General features: G+C 36.2%; 2 protein-coding genes across 2 annotated transcripts; both read right to left on the bottom strand.

The window, feature by feature from the left end:
* Positions 1 to 1,648: 1,648 nt before the first annotated feature.
* On the bottom strand, positions 1,649 to 2,566 carry LOC124960167 (olfactory receptor 140-like). The gene has a single exon (XM_047518738.1). The coding sequence runs from the start codon at positions 2,561 to 2,563 to the stop codon at positions 1,649 to 1,651; it is 915 nt and encodes a 304-aa protein (XP_047374694.1). The 5' UTR covers positions 2,564 to 2,566.
* Positions 2,567 to 8,118: 5,552 nt separating this feature from the next.
* On the bottom strand, positions 8,119 to 9,036 carry LOC124960713 (olfactory receptor 4C12-like). Its single transcript, XM_047519621.1, has one exon. The coding sequence runs from the start codon at positions 9,034 to 9,036 to the stop codon at positions 8,119 to 8,121; it is 918 nt and encodes a 305-aa protein (XP_047375577.1).
* Between the last annotated feature and the right edge of the window lie 9,847 nt (positions 9,037 to 18,883).

Here is an 18,883-nt window from a genome sequence, read left to right as displayed (position 1 = left end):
CCTTAGTTTCCCCTTCAAACCCTTTCCTTTACCTTAGAAAAATATTTCTCAGTACCACTCCCATCCTTATTCCTGGGTTATCTTTATCTCCTCTATTATAAGACAAAGTGAATCACAACTTATTTAGTCTGGAGTCTGTAGAAATATTTATTTTTTACCAGCAATGAAAACTAGATCATTTTTACTAGATCAAGGGCTGACTACATCAGCTTCCAGACCTAGACTTTATGGGGAAAATGTTCTATTCCTTAGGAATTTGAGGCATCCATGCAGAAGTCAGAACAGTCACCCCCCAAAATAGGTGTTATATATCTGACTTTACTGCATGGTCAGATTATGGGAGAAACAGTTCCAGATGACCAGTGAGTTTGAGAAAGGGAACACGTATAAGAAGAAGCTGGAGTTGGACAGTTATAATCAGAGTAGCTTTGATTTGCAAAGATATTATAATAACATAGAATGCCCTGATATTTTCTGAGTTCATACAGGAGCGTTTCTGCTGAAATACATTGCTACAAGTCAGAAAGGCTACAACAAATTTGGCATTATTGTTCTCCAAGGACAAAGTGAATCTTGAGACTACATATGAATTTCTTATCTATAGACAATTACCTACCACAAACAACTGTGTTTCACTGAGGAAAGTAGAACTGAGTGTTGGAAGAGTCAATTCCAATGTCACAGGTAAAACTCTTAGATGTGTGAACTGCGGAAGGTACATTAAGTTAAACTTTCTGAACTTCAGTTTGCTTCTTTGGAAATTGGGAACAGTTATAATGAAACTACCAGTGTAGTACATGGATTAAATCACCTAACTGAAGTGACTGTGTCCTATATACTAAAAATAGATGTATTTATTTAAAATGAATTTATGTATGACGTGTATCATCCAAGGCTTTACAAACTCATGCCTTTGGGTGAGATTAAATAAAAGAATGTTTACACTTGTTGCTGCAAATGGTTCCTAAAGTTTTGGTAAGAAAAAAAAAACTTTATATTCAAGAGAAACTGTGAGCCATGAAGATATCCAAAAAAAGAAGAAGAAATTAAGAATAATTTCAAAAATTCTAACTTAGTCTTATGACAGGAAAAGGAATAGAGATAGGTCAGAAATAATTTCTTCTTACATTCGGAATTGTTTCTTTCTTCCTTTGTGGATGTTTCTTTGTTTGTATATTCAGGTTGCCAAAAAAAATGCAAAATAAAGAAAATCAACAATGGTTCTTTCACTCTGCAACTGTCAACCCTTCATACGTTCATCTAAGGATTTCCTTCACCACAAAAGGTCAAGCAAACAGTTTTTTAAAGTTCTGAGACCAAGGTTCTGCCAAAAGCCAATTTTACCCAAATAGCCCATTTATGAATAATTTACTAAAGTCCCACTGAAACTGTGGAGTAATGCACACCCCAGAATCATCAAACCAGAGATCTACATGTGAACATTGCAGCCTTAGTAAAACACATTAAACACTACCAAAAGCACCGAGCAAAAGGTCTAGCCACTATTAAGTACCAGATGAATGTTAGTTTGGGGGAGCTTTTACTTTTTTCCTAATGATCTGTAAAATGTGCTACTCCTCTTGCACTGTGTGTCAGCAGGTTTGATCTTCCATATTTAGGGTCATCATCACTTGGCACAATGAATGGACTACATAACTCTTTTCTTCAACAAGCTCCTCATGGCACTTTTCACCTCTGTGTTTCTCACTGTGTAAATTATAGGATTCAACATGGGAGTGAGGATTGCAAAGAACACAGCCACCAACTTGTCCACTGGGTAGGTGGCCACAGGACGCATGTAGGTGAATATGCAAGGCACAAAAAAGAGAACTACAACTGTGAAGTGGGAGCCACAGGTAGAGAGTGCTTTGCGCCGTCCTTCAGAGCCCTGGGATTTCAGAGAACTCAGGATGACGATGTAGGAGACGAGAAGCATGGAGAAAATGAGCAAGCACATGGCTCCACTGTTGGCTGCCACCACCATTCCAAGCCTGTAGGTGTCTCTGCAGGCCAGTTTCAATAATGGGAAGAGATCACACATGAAGTGGTCAATGACATTGGGACCACAGAAGGGCAGGCTGATCATGAAGAGAATTTGCACAGTAGCATGCAGGATCCCTCCAATCCAGGCTACCACCACCAGGAGGCGGCAGAGTCCCTGCCTCATGATGGTCATGTAGTGCAGGGGCTTGCAGATGGCCACATAGCGGTCATAGGCCATGACAATGAGGAGGATGATCTCTGAGCCTCCCAGGAAGTGCTCCACAAAAAGTTGAGTCAGACAGCCACCCACAGTGATAGTTCTCCTCTGGTAGAGCAGGTCGATGATCATTTTAGGGGTGGTGACAGAGGTGTAAGAGGCATCTATGAAGGACAGGTAGGTGAGAAAGAAGTACATAGGAGCGGAAAGCGTGGGGCTGAGGGAGATGGTGATGACGATGAACAGATTAGCCAGCACAGTAAAGAGAAAAATCAACAAAAAGATGATGAAGAGCAGTCTCTGCAGGTGTGGATTCTGTGTGAGCCCTAGGAGAACAAATTCAGTCACGTTATTGGGAGGCATGAGGTTATCCTTGCAGGAAGTAATGCCTTCCTGGGGCCTGAATTACCTGCAAAAAAGATAAAAATAGTCAACTAGTTATAAATGTATTGCATGCTCAGTGTCATCGTATGGAGATGGGGCAGTCATTGCTACTGCAGAGCATGTTCTTGCCCACAATCCCCCACCCTAGTAACTGCCTCAGTTATTCTTTTTCACTCTCCTCCATGATCCTCTCCCCTCCTCAGATACCTACATGTCACCAATAGCCTCCATGGATTGATGGTTATTGTGTATTTTACTGAAAAAACACTAGGCTGTACACACAAGATCTCAATTCTCTTGTTTCCAGTTCCATGTGATCCCTGCTAAGTAATCCAAGTGCCCTCTGCCTTTGAGCCCCCTCTGCATCTGTGAATTCACAAATTATAACTCTGAAATGTATTTTGTAAGCTGTAAAGTGCTGCACACTGGTGAAGTCTAGTCCCTCTTCCAAAATTTACATCTGAACCCACAGCTTTACCTGTGAAAGGACATGGACAAGTGAGCAGGCAGATAGGAAATATACATAAATCACAGGAGACTCGCCTTCTCTGGCACCTTATAGTAATATGCTGTTCTCGTCTCTTTCCTTGGTGTACTTAGTACAGCGTCTGGCACAGTGTCTTCAGCATCTGGCACCTGTGAGATAATGAATAAATGCACAGTGAATTCCCTCACTTCTTACATTTCCATGTGTGGGATACACATATTTCCCTGGCCATAAACCAAGAACTCAAGTACCCTTGTCTTCCCAATCTGCTTCCCTACACCATCTACTTATGAAAAACTCAAATTTCTGAAACATAAACTTTAGTCCAATTTCTTGGCATACTTGTAGGGTAAGTAGGAAAATATTAATTGCTCCCCAAAATTGTGTGATCTTGGGTAATTTGACTTTCAAAATAATTATGATATTAGTTAATTAATAGCACTTATTATTTGAAATTATGTTCTACATATAATTTAATGTAGTCCCATTCATTAAATTTATAGTTCCAATAGACTGGAACAAGAAAAAAAGCCTTTTGAATAAAAGTGACTGAGAGATAACTATGAAGAAATGGAAACCATTTTGTCTTTTTCCTTTGACTTTGCACTACACTTTCTAGAAAAAAACCTTAAAGGAAAATAATTTCAGAAGAGGAGAATTGTTATGTAAAAATATATCTGCATTTTTTAAGACCCATGGAAAATTAGAAACTGCATAAAATCGAACATTAGAGAAGTTTATGATGCAGTAGTGCATCCATAATGGGTAGTTTTTAACAGAGACTTGAAAATTTTGTATAATATATTCTTATGTTGTAATAATACATGGGTAAAGTTAAGAATGCAAATTTAATATATAATTCTGATTAACTTACATATTAATTTAACTTCCATAGGGAAAAAAGATTCAAAATACTTTTACTTCTAAATTGGTGGGATTATAGTTGATTCAATTTTTCCTGGTGCCTGACATGCTGAAGAAGAGATTAAAATCTCACTTTGGTGGAGATGAGAGGTTGTTATATGATTTTTAAGTTACTTCAAATCCTGAGAATCTGTAATTATATGATTTCTCACCTATCAGCTTGTCTGACATAGCTCCATGGCCAGGACCACAAGCAACTGCTAGTTCACCAAGAGGTAAAGTGAGGGTAAAAACGCCACATAGCTGAGTCACAATGAGCCCTTGTTGATTTATAAGTGTACCTCTGGATGGTGCCTTTCTCTGGAGCCTTAGCAGGAGCTGCCACATATCCTGTTTGCAGACAAATTCTGTGACCTATCTTAGCTGTGGCTAATGAGACCTCAGGGGTGTTTCATTGTCAATTAGCAGAGCTTGCCACAAACCAATTATTTCACCTTAACTAAATATTAGAGAACTTTCACAGCACTCATGTTTAATCATTAACTTTTTCCTTAAGTCCACACAAAGACAAATCACTCTGTCAAGAGAAAACAAAGTAAAAATGAGTGCCATTACACAATTTGGATACTTGATAATACAGGAACTTAGTATATTAGTATGGAGTTTGAATATTTGGTAGGGTATAATATGAATGTTTGAGTAGGAAATTATCTGATGTCTTAAAGTTTATTATATTTTCTTTATCAACCCACGCTTCATTGTTACAGATCTGTAAAATGCATTTTTTCAACCATTTAAATGTAATGTAATACAATTCATCTGTAATGAACAAAAGCATCAAAGTTCCTGCCTAATAACATGGAAAACTAAGTTAGGGAATCAAAACATCATCTGCCATTATTTTGTCAAATGCTTTTCCTGCATTTATTGAGATAATCATGTGATGCTTGTTTTTAAGTCGATTGGTGTGATGTATTATGTTTATTGATTTCTGTATGTTGAACCAACCTTGCATCCCAGGGATGAACCCCACTTGATCATAGTGCACTACCTTTTAAATATGTTTTGTATGCGATATTTAAAATTATTTTTAAGAACAAATTTAATTCAATTAATTACAGAAATAGTCCTATATAGAACTCTTTTCTCTCATCCAGATTCAAATGTATTTTCTACAATGAGACAAGGAAATTGTACATACCTCTGAATTGGCTTGAGAGAATGCTGTCACTGTGAGCAGTGTGTATCAGGGTAGAAAAACAGTTTTAGTTTTAGAAACTATAAGATCAAAGCTCGTTTGACCAGATATTGTATATTATAGTGTAATATCACTATTACTAAATAATAGCACTAAATGCTATTACATTTGTGATAGTAGGTGACAAAGAAAATTGAATGAGGGTTTGAAGCTATGTAAATAACTATAATGAATATGCATTTTGCTAAAGCATCACATGTGAATATTTCTTAAATTGCCTTTCAACTCTGCAATGAAAGCACAAAGTCTAACTGGAGAATAAGTACATACTTAACTTTGCCACGCTCAACCTAATAAAAATTAAAATACTTTCATATTGACCCATTAACTGTTCGTCCACCCTCTACTGAAAAGACTGATGTGTAGAGAGTATTTTGGATTCCCCACTGCTGTCTAGTTGAGTGCCCCAAAGCATAAAATAATATGAACTGGAGATAGAACAGAGTCTATGGAGTTAGGTCCAGATCAGTGAGCATTGTACACGAAGGGAACTTTTAAATAGAGGAATTACTAGAGTTGTAAGGGAAAGGCTGATTCCAGAAAACAATCCAAGGAGTAAGTAGAAAAAACTCTGGAGAGACAACAACACAGATATTTCAAACATAATGCAAACCAGAAAGAAAAATGGGAGAAATTAAATATGGATCAGATGGCAGTCAGTAAGAAGCCAGCTGAAGTGTTAGCATGGCATTTGACAGATTCATGACAACAAAAACCAGGTACCTCCCTAAGTAGAAGCCTAGCAGACATTTTCATGACCTTGAATAGGCAGAGGAACACTCCTCAGGGCAACAAAACACTCACATGCAGGGCTCATATTGCCTTAGTCCAATCCAAAATCCCTTTTGTCCCAGGAAGACACTCCTATACTGCTCACAAAAATGAAAAAGTCTAGAAACATGGCCAATCATTTATCTATCATATATAATCTCTCAAAAGCCTTCCAGTTTGACTTCTTCTAGTGAAGTAGAATAAAATAATATTTAAGGTAATAAACATATTAACATGGACAGAATCAAGAACTTATACACCTTCTAAATTACCTAAGTAACCTGCTTGTAGAAATAGGATGAGCTATTTAAGGTCATGGAATGAGATAATGACTCAGTAAGAGATAGAACCAGCCTTCCTGATGCTGAAGCCTATGTTCTTCTTCTCCTGAATGTTTCTGCAATCATAATATGCTGGCTAAATATTGTTATGTTTCTTCAACAAAACATGTGGTAGCTATGAAGTGGGAGACTAACTCTATCCAAAGTGGCAGCTATAAACACATGTATAAGCATGTCATTCATATTTATTCTGTAGTCACAGACTGCAGTTTCTAAAAGACCCAAAAGTTATTTACAACAAAGATTGTAAGTTGAGTTGTTAAGCTGAGAAATATTTCCTTTGGTCAACTATGGACTTTTATTTTTATATACATATAAGCCATCTCCTAAAGTAGTTTTCAAAGGGAATTCCAGATTCAATGAAGTAAATATAAAAACAATATTTTAACAGTAAAATATTTTTGTGGATCTATTTTATTATGTGCTTTTGAAAAAAATCTGGATTTTGTTATCACTCATAATTTTAATCTAATAAATTGACACTTCTAAGTTAAAAATATATAAGTTAAAATATTTTATATGAAAAATCATAGTTAAATATAGCCCAAGGAATTCTATATGTGCAAAATACCACAGGATACATATAAGAATGTTTGGATTTGAGGTGAATGTGTGTGTTGTATGATTTAGTTATTTAACTTTTCTCTGTACGGTAGAACAATAGGTTTCGATTGTATATGTTCATTGTGACCTTGTGAGGACATTTGAAATTTTTACATAGGTTTACAAACAATTCATTTTTATAATCACTGACAATATTTACTTAACAGAACAAGAAGTCAAACATAATTTTAAAATAAGATATATCAAGTGTGTTCCAAGTTCTCAGTGTCCAGGGTCTTTGTTCCACATTGTCTTAGATACAGGTAAGCAGTAATTTTCTGAGAACCAACTGCTTATATATTCAACATATGGTACAACTCTGAAATTACAACAGAAAAATTTTCAACTCACTACATACAAAACATGAGAAGTTATCATGTAAATGCTGCCCTTTTTCTATTACCCTGTGAAATGTTTGAGAGAATTCTGCATTTGGATCTAGAAGAATGCAGGTCTGAACACTAGTTCTGTGTCTCACATTGACCTCTTTATTGAAACTTCTTGAACTGCGTTTTTCTTCATCTACAAAACAGGAATAATCATAATAATATATAAAACAGGAATAATCATAATAACACCTATCTTGGAAAAGTACTCTAAGAGTAAGCTGATAGATGTGAGAAAGACTTTTTAAAGTACAGTAATTTTCACTTATTTATGCCAAGGTAAATCATCTTCTGAAAATATTAAATGGCAAATGTCAGTAATAAATCATAAATTTTAAATTGCAAACTATTCTTAGTAGTATGAAGAAATTTTACATCATCCCATCCTGTCTGGCCTGGGACATGAATCACCCACTTGTCCAGCAGACCCACATTATATGCACTCCCCACCCATTAGTCATTTAGTTAGTGTCTAGGTTATCAGAAGGTTTGTTAAGGTAGGTACCACAGTGAAAGTGTTCAGGTAGCCCTTATATTACTTAATAATTGTCCCAAACTGCAAAATTTCATTATGCTGTATTGTTATAATTGTTTTATTATTTTGTTATCAGTTGTTAACATGGGACAGAACGTATAAATTGAACTTTATCATCAATACATACATATAGGAAAAAACATAGTATATTTATAGTATTTAGTAATACCCCTGGTTTCAGGCACCCACTGGGAGTCCTGAAATCTATCCCCCATGGATGATAATGTGGACTCTGTGATAAAATATAAAATTGCAAAGGTTGTATCAGAAATAAAATATTCATGTTAGATCATTTATTGTCTGAAATCGCAATCCTGTTTAGTAACATTCTAATGGCATTTTTTACCTCTGCGTTCCTCACTGTGTAGATAACAGGATTTAACATGGGAGTGACAAGGGTGTAAAATACAGTTACGGCTTTATCCATGGGAAATGTAGTTACTGGTCGCATGTACATAAAAATACACGGCACAAAGAACAAGACAACAACTGTGATGTGCGAGCCACAGGTAGAGAGGGCCTTCTTCCTCCCCACAGAGCTGTGAGTCCTCAAGGAGCACAGGATGACCACATAGGACACCAATAACATCACAAAGGTGATCATGGAGGTTACACCTCCATTGGCAGCAACCAAGAGACCAAGGAGGAAAGTGTCCGTGCAGGCAAGCTGTATCAGGGGGAAAATGTCACACATGAAGTGATCCAGTGTGTTGGGACCACAGAATGGAAGCCAGAAAGTAACTAGAATCTGCACAAAAGAGTGGAGAAAACCCACCACCCAGCACAGCCCCACCAGGAGGCAGCACATGCGGTGGCTCATCATGGTCACGTAGTGCAGAGGTCTACAGATGGCTACATAGCGGTCATAGGCCATGACCACAAGAAGGACAATCTCTGAACCTCCTAAGAAATGTTCAAGAAAAAGCTGCAACATGCAGCCAATGAATGAGATAGCTTTGGTCTCAGAAAACAAATCAGCTAGAATTTTAGGAATTATGGAAGAGGAATAGCATGCATCTATCAAAGACAGGAAAGCCAAGAAGAAATACATGGGAGAGTGCAAAGTCTGGCTGCAGAGGATAGTAACCACAATGAGCAGGTTTCCTGTGACCGTGACAATGTAGGTGACTAGTAACACCAGAAACAGAGCCTTCTGCATCTGAGGATTTTGTATCAGTCCCAGCAGGATAAATTCAGTAACATTCATTCCGTTTCTTTCTTTACAGTGTGGATGATGAATTCAGAGTTTGTGCATTAACCTGGAAAAGCAATATTCTTATTAGCAAATGTTATGCTCAATATTCATTAGAGTTTTCAGTCAAGCCCCAAAACTCTTTAAGAATATCAGCTATGTTCTTCCACGTATGCTGGAAGAGAAGAAACAAACCACCTTTTCTATTTTATAAAAAGATCTTATAATAAGCCTTTGCAGGTGCTTAATTCAGCTGAAACCCCCTTTAACAACAGTTTTTGACAGATGGTCACTAGACCTTTGCTGGAAGACATCTAGGCATAAAGACTCTGCCTGATAATAAACCTGATTTCTTCTCAGCCAGTAGGAAATGTTAGAAAACTTTTACAAAATCTATTGTTCTAATTCTGCACACTTGAAACACCGATTAATCAGTCCCCTTCTATTTAGAAACTCCTAAAGAAGTTACAGAGATACAAGGCTGTCTCTAACTTGTTTACTTCTTCATTGTGAGAATTTGGTTCAATGTCTGACTCATAGAGGTAGTCAGTAAATATTGATCAAATGAACAAATAAGTTGAAGGACTCTTTATTTATTTCTTCATATTTCTTTCTTTCCTGCTGACTCCAAACAGGAGTGCTCATGATCCTATACTCCTTTCAGGTTTCCAGATCTCCTCTCGTCCTTCTCCACCTTGGGTGGCTGTGTTCCACCTCCAGTTTCAGCAGCGACCTTACTTCTGGCCAATGTGCAGGGCTAGCTAGATTAGGTAGAAGTGAGTGAAGGGAGGGAAGGGGGTCTGAGGGTAGGAAGGGGAGTAGAATGAATCAGACATTATTACCCCATGTATATATATAACTATATGACAGGTGAAATTCTACATCACGTATAACCAGAAAAACGAGAAATCATACTCCATTATATATGATGTATCAAAGTACATTCTACTGTTGTAAAACTAATTAAAACAAATTTTTTTTTACAAAAAAAGCCAGGGGGAAAGGGAAGGACACCAGGGGATCTATTTACCTGACTCCCTTCTATGGTTTGAATGATGGGTCACTTTAACCAAGACAGCAGCTCTTTCAGGCAGAGATCATGAGAACTCCAGTTTGGGATTTCCATAGTCATCTTCACCTCACTCTCTTAGGCTTGGGTTGTGTTCATCATTGCCTATTATTACTACCCACTACTTATCCCTTGTTGGTTTCTTTTAACTCTAGGAATTTTACTTGGTAAGTAATCTTGATTAAACTCTTTAATTTTCTCCTTTGAGTATCCTATTTTGTTTTAAGGACTACAATGGATGCAAAAAAATTTGTGTTTTTTGTTTGCAAACAATTAAATGAGAAAATGATTTTGCTTTCAGGCAAACGTGTTTCATTCAAGAGTCATTTATACTTCTTTTGTGGCGTAACTGAAAAATAAATTTACCTTTTGTCAGGAAAGACTATGAAGTGCAACATTCCATCTTTCTTGTGAAATACAAAATGTCCATAATTTATCTGCACTCCAAAGTAGTCTTTAGGCTTATAGAGTCTAAGATTCTGTGGAATTTCTGTCTTTCACTGCCTGGAGTTATTTTACAAATTCTTTAGATTGTAGAGAACTGCTAATGATGCAAGTAATTCTTATTGAAATAATTACAAATGCTGCCTGATGGAAGTTCACATGATTTTCCTGAGTATTGCACATAAAGCATTTTCATTTATTTGTGAATTCATTACAAATCCCTGATTAAACAATATGTGATACATTGCACTTTTCTTTATGCTAATGATAATAATCTATAATTTCATCATGAATGAGCAAAATATGATCTTTGTCACGTTTTATATTTTTATCAGAGTCATGATTTTGCTGCTTTTTTAAAAATTCTTTTGTCTTTAGGTATTAAAATTACTTATGAAAGCTGGAAGAATGTTTATGAATCCATATATTCTTATCCTGTGTATTTCACTATGGATTTTTCTGTTTTACTATATTTGAGATTTATTTTAATTTGAGTCAAATGGACACAGAATATGCTATTAAAGAACATTTTTGTGAACCTCCCAACTCCACCCCTCACCCCAGAGAGGCGTGTGTATGTGGAGGGGAAGGGCTGCCTCAGTGCAATACGGTTTCCAGTTTCCAGGTCTGTTTAATGATTCCTTCTTATGGTCATTTCCATTTTTCTAAATTATTACTATGTGTCTCATAGAAATATAGCAGTGAAAAATATAAATATATTCTATTGTTGGGTGGGTTGAGACAGACAAAGGATGGCAAATATAAAAAAGGAATGATAGAGTATGTCAGAGTGTAACACCTGCTATCAGAAAAAGAAAGCAAGATCAATGAAGCATGAAGTCTGAGAAGAGGAGCCATTTCCAGAGGAGGCTTCATGGAAAAGGAATACATAACCAGACTGGAAGGGCATAAGGAAAGAGCCAAGAAGGCATCTAGATGATGGCTCCCTACAGAAGCATCAGCAAGGGCAAATCCCCAAGAAGGGGTCAGGCTTAGTATACGTGACCCAGGGGCCATGGGGATGGGGACTGAGGGCAGCTCTTCCAGGGCTTTGTAGGTTATTGTAAGGAGCATGGCTTTCAGTGACAAGCACAGCAGTGGGTGGTTTTGCCCCACATGATCTGACTTAGATGTCAATGGGACCTTGTGAAAACTGAATGAAGAATGCAGGGAGGCTAGTTAGGATGTCACTGTGATCCAGCTGAAAGATGACTGGATTTGAACCAGGTTGGTAGTGGTGGAAAAGGTCATAATATGAAGGTAGATCTAGTAGAATTTGCTTGAAATGGGGTGCAAAAGGGGAAAAGAGTAAAATTTACTCCAGTTTTTGACCATATCCCCTAAATTAAACAAGGCCATTTATTGAGAAATTCCATGTGCAGAAGCCACAACTCACAGAGCCAACATATCACGAGGGCTCACCAAGTGCCTGACACGTTCAATCCTTACCTCAACATTGAGTCAGATACCATTTTATCCTGATTTAAGATGTGAAATGAGTCTTAGAGACAAGAAGGAAGTTATTCATGATTGTTTAATGGGCTGCAGTCCAACCTGACATTGAAATAAATAGTCAAGGTAACTCTGTGCAATGTGTTTAACCACTCAGATCCTTAAATATTTTCTGTAAAGTGAAGCTGATTGGAGTGACCGTAATGAAATGGAGACCGGTTCACTAATTGGCACAAAGTAGGTATAATGTATGCAGCTGCCAACATCAGCTATTTTAATTTGTGTTGGAAATTTTAGAAGCATAGGATGTGACAACTTACTGTGAAAATGGATGACCTGTGGCCATGAGATGGTAAATTACAGTGTTCTTTCTATGAGGTACATCTACTTATGCTACCCCAAAGCAGTGACTTTTCTCAAAGAATAACACACTTGTTTATCATTATTCTGGCATGGCTTTCCACCACCTGACATGGATCATTTTTTTTCTTATTATTCAAAATGACTATTTAGAAGCTATTTAACACACACACACACACACACACACACACACACTCGTTCACACAAATACAATCAGACATCTTAGTTAATTTTGACATTAGGCAATAGAAGCAGTATTTGTGTCACATGATTACATTTCTAATGTGAGTGTCGAATATAATTTTCTGACATAAGCATATTTACTTTCAAAGGTTAAGCCCATTTTTTCTACTTACTGCTCAGCAAACTCCCTCCACAGCAAAACAAAATCAAAAACAAGCAAACAAATAAAAACAATCTATACTTCTTCACCACTGCTCTCCATCTACTTGAAATACCTCTAGGGTCTTTTTTGTTGTTTTTTTTTTAATGCAAAAAAAATAAAACAGTGAAATTAGAGAATAGTGTTCTTGCTGCCTAATCTTGAAAGATCTATCTGTTTCCCATCTCTTGAAAGGTAAGAGAATTATTTCTTAGGTAAAGAGATTAAAAATTTGGAAACAGTGAGGCTACAATCATCTTCTGTGATTAATCAAGTAAAACTGTCTGAACTCTGGGGGAAAAAGAAGTCCATGGATTTGACTGCTTTCTAAAGTGATGCCAGAAGCAACATCCTCATCAACTGTGATGTTTTCACTAACCTCCTCACACAGCAATACACAGTGAACAATCAAGAGCAGCTTTCCAAGCAACATCTCTTATTATGAAACAAACTACACATCATGTCAAGAAGGAAAAACTCTAATCGTTCAATATGTGCAAACACTTTATTGTTTCAATGAGTTTTTTTTAAGTCATTCTCCTTTGACTTCAGGAATTAAAAAGAATTTCTTCAAACATTTTTCCTTAATAGAAATACAATCATTCCCATATTATTAAAATTTGTACTATTTTGGAAAAAAAAGACTCAATTATATAAAATTACACATTGCAAAACCTAGGAAATAAATATATCAAAACAGCCCGACTACCTTATGGTTTACTGTAAAACTAAGAGACATTTTAATCTTTCTTTGTATTTACCTGTATTTAATATTCTTCTATAATACTATATATTATTCCTGTTTTAGAAAGGATGATTTTAAAGAAATTTAGTACACTTCTGAATGCTCCAATAGTTCTTTCTCATCTTCTCCCTACCTCACCCCCATTTTTGTAATCTCAGAAATATTGCACTTTCTGAGAATTTTAAGGACTAAGGAAATTTGCCTACTTTCCTCATAAGTTATGTGAATAATTTGGAGAACTATAAAATTCTGTGTGAAGGCTAAGCATTATCACTGTTTCTGGTAATCAAAAAATAATATTCTTGACTTCTTCATGTGTGCAAGGCACTGTGCAAAGCACTTAACATAAATCATTTTATTTAATATGCTCTTAAAAGAGCTATTTGTGGCAGAATGTTTACTCCTTCTGTTTCACAGATAGGAAAATAGACCTGGAGAGGGCAAGCCTGTGCTCAGGGCTTGTAGTTATTGAGGAGCAGATCTGAAGGTAGAGTTCAAGTCTGCCTGGCCTCAAGCCCTCACTTTGACTTGGCTCCACAATACCTCCCATGAAACCACTTACCTGAATAGCATTATCCTTCTTTAACATCGCCCTTCACATCAACTTTAAGAAGACTGTTTTCCAGTCTAATTAATGGAATCATTAAAAACTAATTTTAAAAACCCCTGGGAATTTGAAATACATCAACTTCTCAGATTCTTTAAGACTGTCTCATGTATACTGTCAGGAGAATTTAGAATTACCAATGTAGAATTATTTATTTACTCATTTTTCTAGGTAAAATAATAGCACATTAATTAACTGTCCTAAATTCATTATTAAAAGAAATTTTATGCGGATCTTACATTATTTTTTAAATCACTTTTATATCAGCTACAAAAACCCCTGTGATATGAGTACATTATTTCAATTCGATGGAAAAGCTGAGGCTTAGAATGATTTATTTACTCAGGATCCTGCAACTAGTGAATCACTGACATGTGCTTTAATTTCTGCTTTTTCATTTGCACTATGTTTCCTGCCTGATTTAAGACCTATTTAAAATCCAAAATCTCTGGAAATTTCCAGAGTTTTCTTCGTCTTCAGCCTTCAGCAAAGTAATAACACCAGGTTTCATATCATATGGTAACAAGAGTTTTATGAGAGTTCAAGTCCATAGAGGTCAAAATATGACCTATAAATGAATAATAAAAGAGTGTTGAGGCTAGAATATGACCTATAAGTAAATAAGTATTTAAATATTGGACACTGAGATTTGAATGGGTTTTTGGGGAATACATAATTGATTATTTTCATTTTTCATGCAAATAAACCAAGATCCAGGAAGGAAAGAACAATCCCCATGTTGGGCCTTAGGATCGTGGTACAGTAGAACTTCAATTGTGGTGTCTTGGACCCCATGATTGGTGATCACCTCAGCATAACACATGACCTCAAGACGTGAGGACTGACCATGCTGCTGCCACACCCCAGCATTCAGCATGCCTGCCTAGTGCCTGAGGACCGTCCACTCAGTGACCCCTGACTTAAGGAACACCACCCTCCAACACCAGTGGCCATGCTATGCACACATGTCCCACAAGGTCTCAAACTAGCCCATCAGTGAATCCCACTAACAAAGATGCATAACTGCCTCTACAAACACCTAAAGTTTATGCCACTTAAGCACTTACTGAGACTACAGATGTTGATTAATACTGAAAAATCAAAGACAATAATACTGCACTCACACAAGGCCAAAGCAGGACACTATTCCACCAGTGCCCATGACCCATAAACAAGAATGCTACTCCATAAAATTGGGAATCTTCTTATTACACTAGATGCACAAATATCAATGTAGAGACACAAGAAATATTACACAGCAAGGAAACATGACATCTCTAGAGGAAAATAATTCTCAAGTAACAGGTACCAAATAAAGGGAATTATAAAATTCCTGAAAAGGAATTAAAAATTATTTAAATGATATAAGAGGAGAGTTGGTCAACTCAATGAAGCAAGGAAAGCAATTAATGATCCACATGAGAAAATTTTTAAAAACAGGCATAATTGGAAAGAACTAAACAGAAATCTTGAAAATGAAGAACTCAATGAATGAAATAAAAATGCAATTGAGAACTTCAATAATAGACTACACTGTAGAAACATGAAAAACAGAAAAATATCTCTGATGCAAAATCAAAGAAGATTCCTAGGTAGAAATATGAGAATGTTTCCAGGTTCTAGTGAAATTCAAGAAGAAACTGAGACTGAAACATGCTAAAGAATAAACAACAAAAAATTAAGGAAGCAGTTCTTTTTTTACTCAAAATATAAAGCTACTTCTCACTTATAGCCTCTTCAGATAAGAAAATATGCTAAAATTAGGAAACATCGATTCCTGGAGAGATCAAGTCCAGAGCTGTGTGGGGAATACGTAATCAAATATGAAAACAAAGCTGAGACTCTAAAACACTTGGTTGAAATCACAGAACTATTTAAAATTGTTTTTTATCATTTTTAATAGGCATGAGACTTTAAGGCTATTGGAGACATGCATTAGAGTCTTGGTCTAAATAAGAAGTCTTGTAAGAGTCTATGAGTTGGTGTTCCACAGCCTCTGTACTGGGATCCTATGAAAAAGAAAAGCATAGTTCAATGATATTTGTCTAATATAATATACTCCAATACTTGCAGGAAATTCACAAAAAAAAAAATTACAAGGTTTATCCCAGTTTAGACCAAAATGAACTATTGAAATGCAAAAAGACTTTGAACCTCCAAATTTCTATGAGAAGAAGCAGACTGAGAAAACTACTAACCTACAGACACATGTTATGCCTTATGGGGAAACAATGGAGAGCTCAGAGGACATGCTCATAAGCCCAAGGGGAAAACCCAGAGTCATAGAAAATCACTCCCAGAAGGAGGACTGGTGATAATCAAGGAATGTTAACATACACCTAAGTGGTTTCAAAATTGCTGTAGAACAGTCACCCCTGTGTGCATGCTGCTTCCTCTTCCTTCTCAACATAAGTATCTACTGGGGTTATCCCATGTCTGCCACACTATTCTACATCGGTGTTGTGGGGAACTCATTGGTAGGTACAACAGAAAGATCAGTGGAGCAGAGGGAAGGGTCAGGGGAAGGGAGGGAAAGAGGAAGTACTGGAGACTAAGTAGAGCAAATTATATTCCACACTTTTATAAATATGTCAAAATGAACCCCAATGTTATGTATAACTAGAAAGAACCAATACAAAATGAAAATTAAAAAACAATACAGCCTCTACTTGACTCACCTTTAGATCTCTGAGCCACCAGAAGGAAAGTTCCATCACTCTGAAGTTAGCATGCTCGAGAGAGCATGTGAAAATCACTTAAAAAAGAGAGAGATACCCAAGGAGAGTACCAGTTATTTGAGCCCCGCACTGTTCAAGAATTACCTGTAAGAGCCTTTTAAATAACCAGCACCTACCAATTTCTGACTGAAACTCCTGAAATATCTGTAGACAGAAGTGCCCAGCTGAGCCGCTCACAAATTCCTGACCCATAGAAACCATCTGATAGAGTAACAGGGTGAGTGTAGGACACGAAATGTTGGGGTGATTTATACACAGCAATAGTATCTGAAATTTTACACTAATGTAGGTACTATAGTATTGTATCAAAAATACACAAACTAAATGAACAAAACAGAAAAACTAAGAATGAGAAGAAATTGATTTATACACTTTTATGCAGAAAGGTAGCATTTCAGGGTAGTGGGAAACTGTCTACTCAGTAAACATGCTGGGAGAATTGATGTCTTTTATAAGAAAGCAAAGTGTATTTCCATCTCACATTGTATTGGAAAATTCAAATGTTATAAGGACTAAATTTGGAAAGCAAAATTTTAAATTTTTAGACAAAGTTAACATTATATACAATCCATGGCAAGGAAAAACTTCAAGAACTAGAGATGAGAGCGTTCTTCTGAGTCCAGCTTTGTCAACTCTGTACCATGCACAGCTCTGATCCTAGAACTCAACTGTGTTCACACCTGTATCCAGGTGCCAGATTCTCCAATTCCAATAATTACAAAGTTTTTCATTCTCTATTGAATTCCTTTCTCATGAAAATAACCAGAGTACTTTTTTATTTGATCCATTAAATAAGAAATGAAATTTCACACTGGCTTTTTACTCAATATGTGTTGAATAACTGGAGGTGTTAATATTGCTAAGTACCTTAAGTAACTCCATTACAAGTTGAGAAAAGGATGAAGAAAGAAATGCCAATCTTTCATCATCTACGTTATATGTTGACTTTTCAGCAAGTTCTAACATGTAATGCTAGGGCATTTTTAAAAAATGGTCTTTGTAACACAGTGTGAGATCTCCAAATGCACTACAGAGAAAAGACATGGAAACATCTTTGTTTTACCATTCAAGTCAACAAGAACATAAAATTTATAGAGAGTCAGAAGGGAATTCATTGTGTAAAATGTAACTATCTGTTCCCAAAACATTTAACATTTATGTGTTAAAGCTTAAATAAGTGCACCCAAAGAGTTGGATTTAATGTAGGCAGGTCTGGCAGTTCCACTGTGGTTTAAGAAATTTAAATAGGCTCTTATTCAAAGAACCCAGTTGATCTGTAAATACACAATGATGTTGAACAGAATCTCTAAAAGTAGGTCAGAAGGTACAAATTCAACCATTTGCTGCCTGAGCATCTTACCTCTGCACAGTAAAAAGTTAATTAAGTTAATTTCTCTTGAGTTTCTCATATGCTTTGAAGAGTTGGCATGAAATGTGAAATCCATCCACATGACCAAGAACTGTGTTTATGGTTAGATTGACAGAATTTCATTGTTGTTGCTTTCAGTGTTGGGGATTGAACTCAGGACCTCATGCTTTCTGGAGAAGCTCTGTGCCACTGAGTTATATCCCCAGCCTTTAGACTAACAGTTCAGTAATCAGAAGTACATTTAAAATGTCCTTCTCTTGAATCAAGAACAAGTTCTATTGGGTCACATTTTTTGTGTGCAAGGAGGCATCATAACCCACACCCAAGAACAGATTTTCAGCCTTCCCATCAAAAAAGAATGACTTAGTGAGGTAATGAATGTTAATTAACTTGCATGAAATTTTATGATATATACATAGATGTAAACACCATATTATATACCATAAACATATACAATTATCATGTCAATTAAAAATAAACTTTCAAGTTCAAAAAGAGGAAAGAAAATTAAAAGAACTTGAAATAGAAAGATAATATTGTCCACCAAATGATCTTGATGGGCATAACATATTCCACTTAAAGATTAATTTGTATGACTGATTCAGAGTAAATAGGTTAAATTACCAAAAGAGAATGGTCATAAAAATGGAATCATGGAAAGTGAAAGTATTCTTTGCTTCTGAGAAGGAAGGGAGG

Source organism: Sciurus carolinensis, chromosome 11 (genome assembly GCF_902686445.1).
Source record: "Sciurus carolinensis chromosome 11, mSciCar1.2, whole genome shotgun sequence".
NCBI lineage: Eukaryota > Metazoa > Chordata > Mammalia > Rodentia > Sciuridae > Sciurus > Sciurus carolinensis.
This window is presented reverse-complemented; position numbering and strand designations above follow the sequence as displayed.

Coding starts and splice junctions, on each gene's coding strand:
- LOC124960167 (XM_047518738.1), bottom strand. CDS start 2,563: ATGCCTCCCAATAACGTGACTGAATTTGTTCTCCTAGGGCTCACACAG.
- LOC124960713 (XM_047519621.1), bottom strand. CDS start 9,036: ATGAATGTTACTGAATTTATCCTGCTGGGACTGATACAAAATCCTCAG.